This window comes from Phyllobates terribilis, unplaced genomic scaffold, assembly GCF_046119375.1.
Source record: "Phyllobates terribilis strain yellow unplaced genomic scaffold, ASM4611937v1 Scaffold_7__3_contigs__length_470593459, whole genome shotgun sequence".
Taxonomy (NCBI): Eukaryota; Metazoa; Chordata; class Amphibia; order Anura; family Dendrobatidae; genus Phyllobates; species Phyllobates terribilis.
In genome coordinates this window covers 300,439,131-300,458,373 of record NW_027362767.1, presented here as the reverse complement: position 1 = coordinate 300,458,373, position 19,243 = coordinate 300,439,131, and the positions used below count along the sequence as shown (strand labels likewise).

Sequence of the window (19,243 nt, the reverse complement as noted above, 5' to 3'; positions counted from 1 at the left end):
AACATGGTAATTCTGGATTTTCTGTGCTGATAAAACCTTACAATCAATGGGAAACAATCAGTGGGAAGGGGGGCGCAGCCGTCTCTGTTGGGAAGGATAAAATCCTAAAGCCTAATCCGCAGCAGGGTCTGTAATGAGTGACCCGGAGTCACTGACAACAAGCAGAGGTCCTGGGATTGAGAGGAAGGACCAAACATCTAGAATAAGTGTCTGCGTTGCCCATAGCATCCAGATTCCCCTATTATCAGTGCAGGGTCAGAGCTGCTGCTGTTAGTGACACTGCTGGAGGTGCAGAGAGCCCGGGGACACTGTGTGTGTGACGTGGGGCGACACTGGAGACCTGTGAGTGGCGCCTCTGCCGGTCATGGACAGCCGGGTTCCGTCTCCATGGTGACGCACCTGTGTACAGGAAGTGCTCGGCGTTTCCAGCTGTCGCCGGTTTTGTTGTGGGTGGTCACGTGAGGTCAGCTGACAAGGAGGAGGCGGGCAGGAAGATGGCGGGCGGTGTGACAGCACGAGGGGCGTGGGACGGCAGGAGGTGAGGAGCCTGGAGCAGACGGCCATGGAGCACATCTCCACCCCGAAGGTGAGGGCACCTGTGGCGGAGGCATGTAGGGCGGCTGCATCCCTGTGTGTGAGTGGGCAGTGCCCAGTGATAAAGTTCTGCACCACTGTGTCCTCAGTCTGCAGGATGGCAGGAGTAGTAGTGATGCTGGTCAGATCTGTGACACACACCAATAGGGATGTCTGATCTCCTGCTGCAGTCCACGCTGAGGGTTATCCTCCCCCTGTGTGGCAGTAGTCCTGGCAGTGTTGGGGGGTGATATATACAAGACCCCTCCTGTCTGTGCGTCTGATGGCCCCCAGGTGACATGGCGGAGAGCGCCCATGATGGAGGTCACTGGGGACACCCCACCAACGTATAGACATGTCCACTGTCACAGGTTGTGTGTGACCCATTCCACCGGTGTCTGTGGGTAAGACAGGGGCACAAGGCTGGCACCAGGAGCAATAAGTCCTCCGGGGTATCACAATGTGACCTCATCACACATGCAGTGTCATAAAACCAAACAGATGTGCAATGGCTGTATATCACTATTAGCAGGGGCTACAGGGGGACGTGTCACGGAAACCTGAAATCGCAGCAACACCCTGCAGTATCGGATTTAATCATTTGCTATGGGGTTGCGTTGCGACTAATGGAGTTCTAAATGTGCTGGATTTTCAGTCCCTGGTGGTATGCAACCTAATGGCCACCGACATCAATCAAGGCACCTGTAACATGTGGCTGGTCTGTGACTTTACTGTTGTGTTTACAGCAAAATCAGAGCTCCAAAATAGTCGCACAAATCAGGGCTGTGGATTCGGAGTCCATTTTGGTGGAGTCAGAGTCGGTATAAAATGGACTGACTCCGACTCCTAAAATATATAATAAGTTGGGTACCGTAGTTTGATGCATTCCACAGAAAAGTTAAAAATCCAGCACGAAATCCAGGTAATGTGAAAAAAGTTAAAACTCTATTTATTGTGAAAAAGTTAAAACAGGACAATGGGACTTAGGAGCTGTAACTCCTAAGTCCAATTGTCTTGTTTTAACTTTTTCACAATAAATGAAGTTTTAACTTTTTTCACTTTACCTGGATTTCGTGCTGGATTTTTAACTTTTCTGTGGAATCTGTTGAAGGTTTGGAGCCTGACTGTTATCCTTGCACAAATCAGGTGTGAACCTCCTGAAGAAATTACACATGGTGAGCTGAACTTTTTTCTTTATACAGTAGTTGGATGCTGTTTGTGGGGAATATTTTTTTCATAAGAATTTGGGAAAGTTATGAAATGTCCTGTAAATGTCTGTCCTATTCCTGATCTAAGGGTCTAGACTTTTAGCTGAGATGAATCTGTGCTACAGTAAAGTTATCACTTAAACATGAGCCGTGTATGAGGGAGTCTGTGGTTTGGCTTACCGACTCCACAGCCCTGGCACAAATGTTACCCGTGTTGCCACTTAACCCCTGCCTTATGGGATCTCCATTCTGGAGGGGAGAACGTGCAGCAGTCCATACATTCAGATCTCATCATTCTTATTCATGGATGTGATAGGAACGCTGTGTTATGTCCTTGTATCTACAGCTTCCATTTATTGTCTTCCTCTTACCCTAGGTGGAGAATGTGAAGTTATTGCACAGATACACAACCAAGAGGCCTGCAAATGGGACCTTATATCTGACTGCCACCCACCTTATTTATGTGGATGCCGCTGCTGGTGTACGCAAGGAAATCTGGGTAAGTGGCTCAGGTTCTGTTCACATGACAATTCCCGTTTAGGGCTGGTCAACATCGGACCTCACATTGTCAACAGTCGGAGCTGTGTTCTTCAATACTGCTGATAGATGCAAATGCGATCTGGGGCGCTGGTTATATAAGTGGAAGCAGAAGGACACATTGACCATTTGGTGTCTATTCTTTTAAGAGGAAAAAAATACTGTGTTCAGAATTTTTTTTCTTCCGTCCTGTAAAACACACACTAAATAGAACCAGTGTGGACCCCATAATAATCTGTGGGCCCTCCGCTTCCATTTATATTACTAGTAGTGATGAGCGAGTATGAATCGTTAACATTTCGGTCGAGCATTTTGGCATGCTCGGCATTTCTTTTACTGTCGCCGCAGCTGCAAGTGTCACGGCTGTTAGACAGCTGTGACACATGCAGGTATTGCCTGTTCGACAGGTAATCTCTGCATCTGTCACAGCTGTCTAATAGCCGTGACATTAGTAGCCACAGCGACATTAACAGAAATGCCAAGCATGCCAAAATACTCGGCGAGCACCCGAGCGTGCTCTCCCAAAAGGTTTAACGACTCATACTTGCTCATCACTAATTACTAGGGCACCTGATCACCTTTGCACATGGATTCTGTTCCTGACATGGAACAAACACTGTGTAAATGGAACTGTGGACGTAGCCTTACAGGGCCGCTTGCTCTCACACAAGTGGTGTCTAAAAGTTTTCAAACCCTAATCTGCCCACGCACATACTGATTTTGTTGTGCTCCATATGACAAGTAGAGGGGAGATGCATAAATATCATGGGGGGCAATTCATTAAGACTGGCGTAGCGCACACCTAACAGTCTTAATGAAGCGCTTGCTGGAGTTCACCAAGTAATGAATCGAGTGCCCTTGGTACCTAGTGTGCTCCGTCACCAGAAATATGCGCCAGCACTTTTAGTGGTGTAACTTATGATGAATTTGACCGGCAGTTGTGGCCACACCCTATCCTACCCATGTTATGCCCATATTGGCAAAGCTGGCCAGGACTGGCATAAAAACACCAGAAGTGTTGCAATATCTTTGCACAACTGCAGCATTGCCCAAAAATATTGCGACTGATTAAGGTGTTTACGCCAGATTTCTGGCCCCATGTGCTTCACATATACTCTCCTTGAGGGCAAAAACAGCATGTGAGTTGTGTCATGGCTTAGCTTATGGGTATTAATGTAGTCCAAACCTGCTGGGTTGCTTATTGTAATCTCAATAAAATCAGTGTTTTATCAGCAGGAGATTATCATTAGAGCACTAAATGTCTTGTGCCATGTATCCATCATGCTCTGTGTAACTCTACCTCTGTCACTGATTAGCAGTAGTGTTGAGCGAACGTGCTCGGATAACATGTTATCCGAGCATGTTCGAGTATCTTCGGCGTGCTCTGCTAATATGTTTGACTCCCTGCGGCTGCATGTTTTGCGGCGGTAGACCAACGCAACACATGCGGGGATTACCTAACAAACAGGCATCACTCATCACTAATTAGCAGCTTTCTGCCTATGCACAGTGTACACAGAAAGCTGCCAATTGGTGATGTGGGCGGGGTTATACAGAGCTCAGTATTCACAGAGCTGCTAGATCTGCAGCAGAGAAAACAGTGATTTTATCAAAACTGCAGCAAGCAGCCCAGTAAGTGATACATCACTGGAATTAGGGTCTTTGCACCTACATCATGCTGCTCTCAGATTACATAGCAAGAACCTGGTGACTTATCTCCTTTAAGGCATGTTGGGGGGCCTCCGGCCTCTCCCTTAAAGACAGCAGCTAATTTATTTTACTTGCTTATGTAGCACCATCATATTGCATAGTGTTTTACAGACATCATCACTGTCCCCATTGGGGTTCATAATCTTTGTTCCCTATCAGTATGTCTGGAGTGTGGGAGGGAAAAAGGAGTACCTGCATCAAACCCACACAAACATGGGGAGAACATACAGACCCTTGCAGATGTTGTCCTTGGTGGGCTTTAAACCCCAGGACCCCAGCACTAATCACTGAGCCACTGTGCTGCTCAGAATTTCTCCCTTTATCATGTATGCTCAGGTGAGCGTGCATGTGTGTGGGTGGTCGGGAGAGATAGCGGTCAGCTATCTAATGTCTGGCCAGCCTAAGTAATGGCTTTTGGTGCCTATATAGAATATCAGATAACTCTGTGTAAGAGATGGTTTTCTATACCGGAGTTATGTACTGGGTGCTCTGTACTGCAAGGCTGCATGGAAGCCGTCCCATAAGACATTGGCCTTATTACTGTCAGGTGTTTCCTTTCCGGCACGCTTGTGCTGGCTGCACATGGCTACATGCTATGGTTTATCAGCAGCGGCAGGCTAGGAGTGCACATTGCACCAGATACACCAAGACCACATGTTGGGGCTGTTATAGGTCAGTGCTGCACATCTGCAGGACTCTATAGAGAAGTAAAGGTGTGTACCTGGTTTGCAGTTTCTTCCTATAACAATGTTACCTGTATCTTTTATTATACTGCATTAAAGCGGACTTTCTTTTGCCTCTCAGATTGCTCACCACCACATTGCCTCGGTGGAGAAGCAGGCTCTCAGCACCAGCGGATGTCCACTTACTATTCATTGCAAAAATTTCCGAGTGACTCATTTTGTCATTCCACGAGAAAGAGATTGTCATGAGGTGTATTCATCCCTGATCAAACTGTCACAGCGAGGTACTTGGATTTTATCGCTGGGTAAACATGCCATGCAGTGAGCTGTAGTTTGGGGTGTAAATGTATCTGTCCAGCAGTCTACTCCGATTGAAAAACACTGCCCATGGCAGCGCTGTTTATCTATCAGAGGCGGCTGATGGCCCGATCGGGTCACTTGCTCTTCTACCAGCCGCTTGAGAACAGAAGAGTCTGTAATACTTGTATATTAGTAAGTGCCTCAAAATCATGTTATTAAAATAGTGTCCAATCCCTTTAGAAAAGCATACTTGTCATTTCTCCTAATACCAGAGTAAAGCGTGGTCTTGCCGTCCTCATCCACCACAAGGTAAAACTGGTTTTGTGGCACATACCAGATTGAGATGTCAAGTTTTTCTTGCACTGTATCTTTGCAGCTACTCTTAAGCTGTTTTACTATATCTGCTTTCTGCCAGCACTATTGGTGCTGGAACCTTAATTTTCCCTCACTTCCCAGCATGCAATGCACCTGCTACGGTCATAGGGTTTGAATGCCCTGAGCCTTCTAGGTTATACCTGCCAGTTTGACAGCCAGGCGCAGAAGCAGATAGACAGCGCCCCTCACTTCCTGTAATCCGTCTTGGTGTTTTTGGCAGACTGATTACACCTGACAGTAGCAGCGGATAGTAAGTTACACAGAAGTGATACATCTAATAGCCAGGATTTTGGAGTGATTTTTTTTTTTTCAGGCTGAAAACTACATTTTTGGTAAATTAAAGTAGTTTGCAATTTTGGTAGAAGTATTCCAGCTCACCATTTATAATTCCTATGCTGTTCGGTGCTAACGGCTCTGCCATGGCACGTGAGTATACACAAAAGGAAAGAGAATCCGGCTCTGACAAACAAGATATCTTCTTTATTCCCATAAATGTGACACAGAGGACATTTGGTAAGACTTCATGTCAGTATAGCACTATCACCGACTGCCACAGGTATCCATCAGTGATACAGATGTCAGCGCTACATCGACATGAAGTTTTACCAAATGTCCTCTGTCACATATACGGGAGTAAAGAAGATTCCTTGTTCGTCAGATTCTTTTCACTTCGCAGTTTTGCCATTGGTCATCAGATGAGCCTTAGTTTATTGAAATGATTGTGACCATTTATTCTATGGTCTGTAACATACATCAGCTAAATATTAATGATGATAATCTTCTTCCCAGTGACTTTATTCCTGAAGTATTTGCTCTGTTCTAGTCCTCTTCTTCACGTGACTGGACTTGCTGGACCATACAGCTGCTTATGTATGGATTAGAAGTCATTCCCTATATGCGTTCCTACCTATCTCTAATCAAGGCAATCAATGCATAAAGTGACGTTCAGTCCACACATAAAAGTATATGATTCGTATAGTCAACTTGTGGGTCATGTGGAAAAAAGAATTAAAGATGCTCATCATGCCAGTATTGTTCAGGATACACCGGAAAGTTGATGAATGGGTGCTAATTCCTTCTGGTGAAGCTCAGCTATTGTAGAACTGAAGAAGAAAAAAGGATTTTCCGGCACTTCCATCCAGAAAATCAATCTTTTTATTAGAGATTCATTTAAAAACAGAAGGATCCAATATGAGGATAAAACATTGCACGTTTCTGGCGTACACTACGCCTTTATTTATAATCCTATGACTAAGGGCTTAGTGTACGCCAGAAACGCAGATTTAAATGAATCTCTAATAAAAAGATTGATTTTCTGGATGGAAGTGCCGGAAAATCCTTTTTTCTTCTGTGGGTCATGTGGTACAGCCGAAGAGCAAAAACGGAGCCTTTATAGACTTTACATATGGACCATACAATACATTATCTTGTAGTAGCGCCTATGTACGGTTTAGATAGCGTGCGTCTGGCCCCTCTAATGGATGTCTGCTTTATTTCTAGTCTCTAGTTTTCCAGGCATCCATTTACCAGTTTCACATTACCACAATGAAAACTGTAATAAACTACTATTTCTTCTTACAAAGTACAATAGAAATGATGAGCTGGAATGATACAAGCATAAAACTAGCGTAAATCCCAACCTGACCGTGGGGCTAATGAAGCTAGCAGCATCAGATCTCTATGATGATATTAGATCCGCTGTCTGGCCGGGGTTTGGAAATTTAATACAGACACTTACATTTTACTGACATGAGCGAATAGTAATGTATGTCATCATTTTCTAAATGCATTATGTTTGTTTTGTCAGTAAAATATGAAGACTTGTACGCCTTCTCCTACAATCCCAAGTCTGATCAGGACGAGCGCCTTATGGAGTGGAAGTTAATTGACCTGAAAACGGAATATATGCGAATGGGAATCCCCAATAACTACTGGGTGCTGAGTGACATCAACAAGGATTATAAGGTCTGTATCCTACATAAAACTATCTCTCCTCAGTGAAAAATATTACAGCACAAATCAGAGTGCAGGGAGCATTGATTGTAAAAGAGCTGAAGTGTGTGGATCTGGTTATATTGTGCATACCGCTGTGTAAAGTCCTGCATTATCCCCCTGTATTAAGCTGGTCATGAATAGGAAATACTGGCCAGGCCTCCTATTGGCTAAGAAATAAGGACACTGCACCTCGTAGGCTGTACAAACCAATGTGACAGGTAGGGGTCACATTAAACACACTAGCCTCATTTGCTTGTGATAAAAATTGGTTAGAATTTCAAAAAGTGCTTGAAAATCTGCTCTAAAAAGAAGTGTCACATGAACGTCATCCCAGCCCTTTTGAGTTAGGACTCGGTTCTTCTGACCAACAAAGGCTAAGTGCACACTGCGTCTGTAGCCTGCAGTATATGTCAGGTGCTTTTCTTTCTGCCTCCGTCTGACACTTTTATGCCTCTTCATGTCTTTTGTTTTACACCAGGGCCACAGCAAAGATATATATTCTATGCATGATATGCCATTTTTATTTCACAATGGGTCTGGTGGGCAGATGCCTCAGCATTCATCCTGATTGTAGCCATTGTCGGGCGCATACCGCTTAAGGTTATAAGCCTGACAGTGGGCACAGACACAGTATGTACCAAGCCTGAAGACCTCTATCCAGAGTAATGTTGGCTGAACCCCTTGATATTGAAGGGTTCAGTCTACGGTCTGATGTGTATTGGGGTGCTGGCCTACTGGGGGGGATGTCAGTCACGCATGTTATATATTTCTAATCACCGATTGCACTGTTCTCCATGAGATAAGCCACTGGCAGACATGTCAGTCAGCGACTTTCTCGTAGAGAACACTGGAGCGCTTGGCCGAGCGACACTCCTCTGTATGGGAGTGCCAGCTGAAATGGCTGTTGGCCGATCGTTTGGCTGACAGCCATCTCATGTGGATGTCTCTATATAGTACAAGTGATCAGACTATTGCAGGGTGATATCAGGAACCTAACATATACTGTAAAAATAAAAGCATTGGCTCGCCCTGCAAAAAATAAACCCCAACGCCCTTGACCAAAAATAGCTTACATTTTTTTTATTTTTTTATTTTCCTCCTCTAAAACCTAGGTGCGTCTTATGGTCCGAAAAATACGGTACTTGTTATGATCTTATATTGGTTTCTCCTTAAGGATCAGTATCTACAATATGACACCCTTGATATTATTTTATTGTAAGATTACACATGATATATTCTAGGTACTTTATAATTATTGACCACCGTGCATTTATTTGGAATATGTATTGGTTCGCTTCATTGATATGATGGATGTAATCTGCCTTAAGATGTCTTAAGGATATACATCAGCCCTACCAGTGGCTACGATCGCACTTAATCTCCTTAGGACCTGCATGCATGTGTATCATGTCCTCTGTGTGCTCCTTGGCTTTCGGCATCTCTACATAAGGACCTGCGTGGGTCATGTGTTCCCACGTGACTCTGACGTTGGACTCTTGTTGATGCCGAAGCTGCGGACCACCCAGATCACCATGGTGTGACACGAGTCATGAGGGTCCTTCATGCACTTGATTCGTGGACACATATTTAAAAGGTTGTCTGTCATGCTATTGCACTGCCCCCCTGATGAAGGCTTACCGAAACGCACGTTGGGGCGGACGTGCGCCCACCCAGCAAGCTGTATCACCCCACGACCTCCTTACTAAAAGGTATATATGGACCCTGCATACTATGATAATACTATTTACAGGTTTACTGTCTTCAGTAGTGATAATCATGCAGAGGTTTGGACCGTGGGTGACTGAAACAACTGGTTTTAACGGTTTCTTACCTTTAGCTTGTTATAACCAGTTGTTTTCTGGGTGGACCGCAGGACCGGTTTGCATTTGCACATGATTTCCGTATCACATTGTCCTTATATTTGTCACATATAATAATCCTGAATCTTTTATTCATTAAATAGTTTCTATTTTTATATGATATAAGCTTATGAGGACTTTTTTGATCGCTCTATTTTCCTTCCTTCCACTATTTTTTCTGTTAGCGATTTGTCCTTCCATCTTGTATATAGTCCGTAGTGCACTCCACTAGGGCAGGGTTCCCCAACTCCAGTCCTCAAGGCCCACCAACAGGTCATGTTTTCAGGATTTCCTTAGTATTGCTCAGGTGATAATTCCACCACCTGTGTAATAGTAAGGAAATCCTGAAAACATGACCTGTTGGTGGGCCTTGAGGCCTGGAGTTGGGGAACCCTGCACTAGGGGACTGTTTATCTTAATAGTGATCTTATCATGCTTGTTCATTGGTGGAACATCTTACTAATCCTCCTAGAGAAGGCAGAGATGATTTATTACTGTCTTTGCTTTCCTGATCGCTGTATACACAACGCTGAACAAGAGATGTGTATACAGTACTAAGAATCGCTGACAGTCCTTCCTCCTCCGGACCCAGCGGTCATGTGATCGCTAGATGAAGGGAGGGAGCAAGGAATTGCGGGGTTTTAGGAGAACCAGCAGTAGCTTTTACTATGCAAGCAGGAGTCTGAATTTTCCCTCATACTAAGACTAATATAAAAGCCGCTGTTACATGGGAAATCAAATTTAAAAAAAGGAAATAGTATTTAAATGTCAAATTGTCACACCCCAAAGATCTTTTATTTGTAAAATAAATGAAAAATAAATAACTAAAAAGCATGAAAAAAAAAAACTGCTGCTAATCCAAATCATTGTTTCTAGCTCCACCCCTGGGAAAAAAAAGTGTCCGATTTTATATAAAAATTGTTACATTTTGAAATTTGTTTCCCTTTCCTTATGTTAGTGGTCCTTTTGTAGTCCTAAAAGATCCTAGTTACTTACCGGTAACGGGATTTTACAGAGCCCATGACAGCACCACCTGAGAGAGGGTATCCGCCCACCAAGGACAGGAACCTACTGAATAAAAAGGCGGTACCTCTCCTCCGCATCAGTTTTTTGTTTCAGAGCATGAGAGGGCCTCCGAAGACAGGTTAATACATAACCACCACCTCAACATATGTACTAAACACCTTAAAAAAAGTGCACACCACAGTGATAAAGGGGAGGGAATTAATAGGGTGCTGTAATGGGCTCTGTAAAATCCCGTTACCGGTAAGTAACTAGGATCTTTTCCCCTTCTCCCATGACAGCACCACCTGAGAGATTTATAGAGATTAAATACCAGAGGGAGGGATCACCGCTTGCAACACCCTTCTACCAAAGGACAGATCAGTAGAAGAGGAAAGGTCAAGACGGTAATGTTTGTAAAATGTAGCAGGGGATGACCAAGTTGCCGCCTTACATATAATGTCGATGGGCACATCCGCCTTCTCAGCCCAGGAAGCAGCTACCGCTCTGGTGGAATGGGCCTTCAGGTTCTCAGGAACCGGCAGATTGCTAGAAGAGTAGGCTAAGGTAATAGTATCCCTGACCCATCTAGCTATGGTCCCCCTTGTAACCTTAAGTCCTTTCCTAGCCCCCTGAAAGGATATAAATAAAGCGTCACTCTTTCTCCAGGCTTTTGTCACTTCCAAATACTGGACTAACACCCTCCTAACATCTAAGGTGTGAAGCTTATATTCCTCAGAATCCCTAGGATTAGGATAGAAGGAAGGGAGAGTGATTACTTGCGACCTATGGAACTTGGAGGCTACCTTTGGAAGATAGGCCGGGTCTGGTCTTAAGATTACTCTATCCATACATACTTGAGTGAATGGATGGTTAATGGATAGTGCGTGTAAGTCACTGACTCTACGAGCTGATGTCAGGGCCACCAATAGCGCAGTCTTTAAAGTTAAGATTTTTTCTGAAACCTTCTCTAAGGGCTCGAAGGGAGGTTTGGTTAATGCTTCCAGAACTAAATTAAGGTCCCAAGGAGGCATTCTTGGAACAGGAATAGGTCTGGATCTATGACAGGCTTTAATAAATCTAATGATCCATCTATTTGCTGCCAAGTCATAATTATACAGTGCCCCCAGAGCAGATACCTGTACCTTAAGAGTACTGGTGGCTAGTCCCATGTTTAACCCCTTCTGGAGGAATTCTAGTATGGCCTCAATAGGAACCCTCCCTTTGGCAGACTTACCCGAGGTAGACAAGAACTTAGCCCAGGTTCTACCATAGATTCTAGTTGTTATCGGCTTTCTACTTGCTAGAAGGGTAGTAACAAGATCTGGAGAAAACCCCCTTTGCGTCAATAGCGACCTCTCAAAATCCAAGCCGTCAAATGCAGGCCCGCTCTTTGGGGATGACAGACTGGGCCCTGCCTGAGGAGATCCGGGATGTCCGGAAGAACCCATGGATCTGCTTGGGACATTCTCTTCATCCAAGTGAACCATGGTCTCTTGGGCCAGAACGGGGCGATCAATATAACCCTCGCCCGTTCCTCTCGGATCTTCCTCAGGATAGTAGGGATCAGTACTAAAGGGGGAAAGGCATAAGCTAGAGTGAAATCCCACTGAATCTGCAGCGCGTCCACCGCAAACGCCCCCTCTTTTGGATTCAGGGAGCAAAAGGTTTCGGTCTTCCGATTGTGTCTGTTTGCAAACAGATCTATCTGGGGCTGTCCCCACCGATCCACAATCTGCTGAAAAACGGCTGGATTCAACTCCCACTCTCCTTGTTTCAAGATGTGACGACTCAAGAAATCGGCCTTTATGTTCTCTTCCCCTTTTATATGCAGTGCCGAGAGCGTAACCAGCCGACTCTCGGCAAACCTGAAGATCTGATCCGCTATTAACATCAGAGGGAGAGACCTGGTACCCCCCTGATGATTGATGTAGGCGACTGTTGATCTGTTGTCTGACATTATCCTGACGTGAGGACCCTGAAGAACAGAACTGAATTCTTTTAGCGCGTTTCTGGCTGCCAACAGCTCTTTCATGTTGGAAGAGAGGCTTGTCTCGCTGTCCGACCAGAGGCCTTGTACAGAACGATCCCTTAGGTGAGCTCCCCAACCTTCCGCACTTGCGTCTGTTGTAATTGTATCCGACACCTGGAAGGTCCAAGGAACCCCCAAAGATAGGTTGACCGGAGATGTCCACCAGTCCAGGGAGTTGATCACAACATCTGGAAGAGATATTTTCCCATTCAGGCGACCTTTGAGCCGCCTGTCCGCTGCCAGAATCTCCTGTTGAAGACATCTGGAATGGTGCTGGGCCCACTGAACCGCCGGAATGCAAGACGTCATTGTACCCAACAGAGACATTGCACTCCTCAGGGTGATGGTCGGATTGCTGACAATCTGAGATGTTAGGGATCTGATCTTCAGTTTCTTTTCCTCTGGCAGAAGACAGGTTTGGTTTTCCGAGTCCAGAATGAGACCCAGGAAAGACTGAACCCTCTTTGGTTCCAGCCTTGACTTCTCCAGATTTAACAGCCAACCTAGGCGTCTTAGACTGGCCATGATGTCCGCCAGGGCTAGAGCACAGAGTTGACTTGATCTGCCCACTACTAAGAAGTCGTCCAGATAAGGGATGACTAAAATATCTCTTTCCCTCAAGTGCGCTGTGACCTCCAGAATGATTTTTGTGAAGACTCTCGGCGCCATGGAAATGCCAAAGGGAAGAGCTGCGAACTGAAAATGCCTTACGTGCCTGCCGAATTGTACAGCTACTCTTAGAAACTGTTGATGATCTGGCAAAATCGGGACGTGGTAGTAGGCGTCCTTCAGATCGAGGACGCACATAAAACAGTCCGGAAATAACATCTTTATGGCTGATTTTATTGTTTCCATCTTGAAAGGCCTGTAGATTAAATGGTCGTTCAGTCTCTTTAAGTTCGCAATGGTCCTGAAGGAGCCGTCCGGCTTCTTTATTAGGAAGAGGGTCGAATAGAATCCTCTTCCTTGCTCGGGTGCAGGTGTTTCCACCAGAACTCCTTTCCTGAGCAGAGAGAGAACTTCCTGCTGTAAGGCTATCTGTTCCACTAAACCTCTGGGGGCTGATATTTTGACAGTGTTCTTGGGCCTGCTCTTGAACTCTAGTGTGAGCCCCCTCCTGATTATCCCTAAGATCCAAGAATTGGATGAAATTTTCTTCCAGGCAGGCAGGAAGTGGGACAATCTTCCTCCCACCTGGGGGGAACTGTCACTTAGGGGCTTTCTTATTCTCGGAGGAGGGACCACCAAACATGAAGCCTCTGCTATACGGCTTTCGGTCTTTCCAGCTACCTTGGTCTCTGGGAGCTTTACTGCGGCTGTATTTTCTCTTCCGAAAGGAACTGTTAAATCGGGAACCAGACACCGTGGGAAATCCATGTTTTTTGTCTGCGGCTTTATCTAGGATGTCATCTAGACCTTTGCCGAACAAGAAGTCCCCCTCACAAGGGATTGAGCACAGTTTAGACTTTGACTGCACATCTCCTGGCCAGCTCTTGAGCCATAGCGCCCTACGGGCTGCATTAGAGAGGTTTGCAGACCGGGCAGCCAGCCTAACTGAATCTGCCGATGCATCTGCCAGGAATGCAGCCGCTCCCTGCACAAGAGGAAGGTCTGATAGAATTTTCTCCCTGGACACATTCCCCCTGATCTGGTCTTCCAATTGTTGAAGCCAGATCATCATAGATCTAGCAGTGCAGGTCGCTGCTACTGCCGGTTTAAGGGCCCCTGCTGACGACTCCCAGGTTTGCTTAAGGAAGGACTCCGCTTTTTTATCCAGCGGGTCTTTTAAGGCTCCTAAATCTTCAAAGGGCAGAGTGGATTTTTTTGAAGATTTTGAAATGGCCACGTCAATCTTAGGGGTTTTGTCCCATTTAGCCGCATCCTCATCCTCAAAGGGGTACCTCCGCTTGGAGGATGACGGCAGCTGACCCTTCCTCTCCGGTTTCTTCCATTCCCTTTCTATCAGAGATTTAATCCGGTCATTGACCGGGAATGAGCGTCTCCTCCTTTGGTCTAAGCCCCCGAACATAACATCCTGGACGGTTCTGGGCACTTTGGTATCGGTAATACCCATAGTCCCTCTGACGGCTTTAACTAGTCTCTCAGTATTATCAACCGAAAAACAAGGTCTGCCCCCCCCATTATCCTCCGAAGACTCCGATGACGATGAGGAGTGATTAGAGGAGGAAGGCAGTTCTCTCGTAAAACGGGACTCCACTGATTCCTCTGATTCTGAAGAAACTAGTTTTCGCTTCTTCTTTTTGAGTGAGGTTAAGCCTCTTAAAGACTCTCTGACCTCTGTCTGGATTAGATCCTTTAATTCTAAAGAAAACCTGGGGGACTCCTCTGCAATGGTTTTCTGAATACAGTCTGAGCATAGGTTTTTGGCATAGGAGGTGGGAAGACCGATTTTGCATAAAGCACACTCCCTGTTTTTATTTTTAGCACTACACTTCTTCGCCTCCTGCCCCAAGAAATAAAAGGAGAAGAAGGAGGAAAAGAGAGAGAGAGAGAGAGAGAGAGAAGAGCACATTATTCAAGGTGAGACTTTCACGAAGATCACTCACCACACTGCCGTTCAGACTAGGGTACCGGAGGCGGTGGTTGCCGTTCACATGAGGGCTCCCATCTGGCGGAGGTGGACTGACGAAGTCTTTTCTGACCAGTCTTGCTGGAACTCGTACGCCCCTCACTGCTGTGACTTTGTCGATGGGAAGATTCCCGTTCCATTTGTTTGAGCTGCTTGCGCTGCTTTGATGGCTGTGGCTGCTGCTGTACTTCCTGTGGCGGTGACAGCTGCTGCCCAGGTGACTGCGGTTCCTCATTCATCATGGCGGGGATGCAGACACCGCCATCCTGATTGCTCCCCATCCTTAAAAGCAGTAGGGCTCCACCTCCTTTAGGCTCCTCCCCTTCCGGCAGCGTGCTCATCTCTCTTTTTCTTTTTTTTTTAATTTTAGCCAGCTGGCGCGCTACCCGCAGATCCACCTGCCTCTGCGCGTGCGCAGCCCAGCGGCACCCGGCGCGCTTGCAGCGGGATGACAGCTTCCCACCCGCGCATGCGCAGACCCGGTTTCCGGCGCACTCCGTGATAGGGCGCGTCAGCACCCCGCGCGTGCGCAGCCCGGACTTCCGGCGCGCTCCGTCAGAGGGTGCGACACGACCCCCACGTGCGCAGCCCGGAAGACCTGCCGGCCGGCGCGCTCAGTTCATCTTTGCGAGGCGCAGACCCGGCCGCAGGCCCCGGCGCACGCGGGGAGGCATCCAAAGGAAAACAGCACCTCCTCCCCACACGCAGACCCGGGCAGCAGCCAGACGGGCTGGGAACAGGGACCATCTGCTGCTTCCACGGCCTCCAGGCCGCACCGTCCATAATCCAGGTACGTGAGGTACCACCTGGTGAGGCTCCCATCAGGGACAGGAACCAAAAACTGATGCGGAGGAGAGGTACCGCCTTTTTATTCAGTAGGTTCCTGTCCTTGGTGGGCGGATACCCTCTCTCAGGTGGTGCTGTCATGGGAGAAGGGGAAAAATAAAAGTGGAAAACAATTTTTTTGCTTATAGCTCCCAATATTGGCAAAAGAGAGTATAAAATGACACAAAATTAGGCTGAACGTAGCACGTTAATAATTGTTTGCATATCTGAACGAGAGCACATTTTAGAGCTCTCTATACTGCATGTACGAAAAAGTGAAGATGTGCCTGATCTGGGGTTAATGACCTGGTCCTGAAGTGGTTCATGATAAATCATAGACCTTACTCTAAGCCAAGATTTCTTAAATGAGTCAAACCTTTGAGGCAGATACTTTTCATGTATCTACATGCTCGGCACCACACTCTGCAGGAGGATACTTGGATACTCTTGTAGATATTCACTATTTACCAACCTAATCTTTTATTCTATCCATGGGTGACAAGATAAGTCAATACATGACTATACTTCTTGTTGTTTTCTATACATTTGATCTTTTGGACTTATTGATGTATAGTAGTTTACCTTTGCATTGTACACTATTGATTCCGACAGCTTTGTCTGTTTGTGTTGTTTCACCCATTAGCCCTTATAGCGGTGTATCCTCCTATTTACAAATATAACTTTTATAGATATTTGTTTTTAGATTTGCTTTTTGTGGTGCCATTTTTTTTTTTTTCAATAGGCCGTAGAATCGCATCAGTAGTAACTGTCCTCTCCCATCTCAGTAATGTAACAACCTGACTTCAATGAATACAGAAAATTATAATTTTTGGAATGATCAGTCCTGGCAGAGGAAGAAGCAGATATTATAAAGTTTATTATTTTCACATGTACTATTGATTTATGACATAAAAAATTTAAATAACTGTTACTCTTTAAGCTGGTCATTCATTTTATATAGCTCTTCATACCCATGTACACTCACTCAGGACAAGAATGTATGTGTTCTACATGGGAAGGGCAGTTATCTGGCAGACCTCTCTACTGGTGGCCCCATTTCCCTTGGCATAATAGGCATGTTGAAATTAAACAGCGCGAGTTTTTTTTTATTTTTTATCTTGTATCCCTAAATAAAGCTTTAAGGGTAAGGCAGCACAATGGCTCAGTGGTTAGCACTATAGCCTTGCAGCGCTGGGTCCGAGGTACGTATTTAGGACATGTGCAAGGATTTTGTATGTTTTACTCTGGTTTCCTCCCACCCTCCAAAACCTAATGATAGGGAATTTAGATTAGGGAGTCCCAGTGTGGACAGTGGTGGTAATTTGAGTTAAGCGCTGTGGAATATGATGATGCTATGTAAGAAAAATGAGTTGTTACAACATGCCTATACACCTCCATTAATCTGTCGATTGCGAACAGCGGCATTTAAAAGAAGTGTCCCACGATTGCATGTTGGTGATCATCATTGGGTTCCCATGTTATTCAGGGGGCTTCTATCTACTGCAGTATTTAGAACATGTGATCAGAGGATCACAGCTTCAAGTCTCTATGGGGAATCGCCCATTTTTTCTAATTTTCAAACTGGAAATAAATAAAAATTAGAAATAAAAAAAATAGATTTAAATGTTAAGTTGTGGCTGTTGGACACAGATTCCGGCTATGCAATCTAGGTGGCGTCAGCCTTATGTGGAGGGAGCACCGCTCCTGAGCCCCCCTCATACATGGTCACCCCACTTTAGGATGGACTGTTACATTCATTTGCAAGGAGGGGTTAAAAGTAAAAAAAAAATCAGCCACTTGCTGTGACAAGTTCTTAGCAGAGACAACCATGTACTTACAATATGTTCCCTTTTTACAGGTGTGCAGTACCTACCCAACATGTCTGGTTGTACCGAAGGAAGCCTCTGAATCCACAATTATTGGAAGCTCAAAGTTCAGGAGCAGGGAGCGGTTTCCCGTGCTATCGTACTATTACAGAGACAACAATGTGAGTCACACGCGCTGCTGACACTGACTCTCCTGGTATGTGTGGTACCACTGAGAAAAAGGAGCGTAGATTTCCTGTGATCACGAAAAAATGGGAAACTGATATCGGCTGACGTCTTCTCTGCCTGTTCGCAACTCGACTCTTCATTTCAAGAATATTACAGTGCATTTGCTTTCCTTAAAATAACTAACCCCTTGCAGGTCAGATATTCTGCTGAGTGGATTGCCAGGAATAGCAGTTGTAATTATGAAGAAAGCCCCAGTTATTGAATAGTATAAAGGCGAGTGTACAAGCGCCTATCGACTTCCTGTATCATTGATCAACACTCAATAAGATCAAATAACTTTCCCTGTGTAAAAGGACCCTTAGAGTACTACGTCTGCTCTTTTATTGCCCCCTTACTAACTAAAATATAGCATTTACATAGCAAGTATATGCAGTGTGTAATATATGGAAAAGTATGAACAGAATTTTTCAGGCAAAAATGAGTGCAAGGTCATCACCAAAACCTCCTGTATACAAATCCAAAAAACGTCACGTGGGCTGATTTAAAAATCTGTTTTCTCACCATCTGACTTTGGAGTGCTGTCCCCATTTCTGGAATATACATATATAATTTAAAACAAAATCATGAAGCAAATAAAAAATAAACTCTGACAGTGAAGGCTACATTGCCTGCTCTGGAAATTGACTTGCCTTTAAAGGGGCTATCGGGGCCTTTTTTTATTTTCACTCTAGGACTAGGCACTTAATGGCAGGTAATTTCTAACTACCTGTCCTTTCTGCCCAGCAATGATGACTTCTGGCTCTGAACAGTCAGATAACTTCTGCCAGTGATACACCTGCTTTCTGTGATGTCACCAGAGCAGCTCCTTCGCTCCCGCTCTGCTCTGTCAACAGCGCGTCCCTACTGACATCAGGTCAGCCTAACACAGAGGGTGATCTGACTATCAATCATCATGACCTCAACAGAGCAGCTCCTTCTCTCCCGCTCTGCTCTGTCAACAGCGCGTCACTGCTGACATCAGGTCAGCCGAACACAGAGGGGAACCCAGCTATCAATCATCATGACATCAACAGAGCAGCTCCTTCTCTCCCGCTCTGCTCTGTCAACAGCGCGTCAATGCTGACATCAGGTCAACCTAACACAGAGGGGAACCCGGCTATCAATCATCATGACATCAACAGAGCAGAAGAGAGAGATCCTGACATCACAGGAAGTGTGAGAACGTCCAGCGTGATCGGTCTGTGACTGCTCTGAGCCAGTAGAGATATTCACAGGGCAGAACAGGCAAATAGTCAGCAACTGATAAGTACTTAGTCCAATAGGGGGGGAAAAAAAAGTCCTGCATAACCCCTTTAAATATGTCCAATTAATGAAGATATTATCTACAGAACCCTTATTGTCCAATCAGATTTTGAGAGCCATTTCTGCACGCTGGGCGGGGACGTTTCTGGAACAAGAGTCAGATGCCCGTCAGGTATCATACACATGTGCTGATTTTTAGGACATGTGCACGGTTCCTGCTAGGTGTCTCACAGTTTCCTCAGTGTGCAGCAGCTTCTC

The 19,243-nt window shown here is 45.5% G+C and overlaps 1 protein-coding gene across 4 annotated transcripts in view; it reads left to right on the top strand.

The window, feature by feature from the left end:
• Positions 1 to 420: 420 nt before the first annotated feature.
• The window catches only part of MTMR8 (myotubularin related protein 8), a 41,556-nt gene continuing 22,733 nt past the window's right edge, over positions 421 to 19,243 (top strand). For 2 of the 4 annotated variants that reach the window (XM_073641060.1, XM_073641059.1), the window contains exons 1-5: positions 434 to 586; positions 2,158 to 2,280; positions 4,833 to 4,995; positions 7,194 to 7,351; positions 17,548 to 17,676. In XM_073641060.1, the coding sequence (XP_073497161.1) occupies positions 563 to 586; positions 2,158 to 2,280; positions 4,833 to 4,995; positions 7,194 to 7,351; positions 17,548 to 17,676 (597 nt within the window). In that variant the 5' untranslated portion in view covers positions 434 to 562. Of the gene's footprint in view, positions 587 to 2,157; positions 2,281 to 4,832; positions 4,996 to 7,193; positions 7,352 to 17,547; positions 17,677 to 19,243 lie in introns of all 4 variants that reach the window. The other 2 variants (XM_073641062.1, XM_073641061.1) reach the window with 2 other exon arrangements.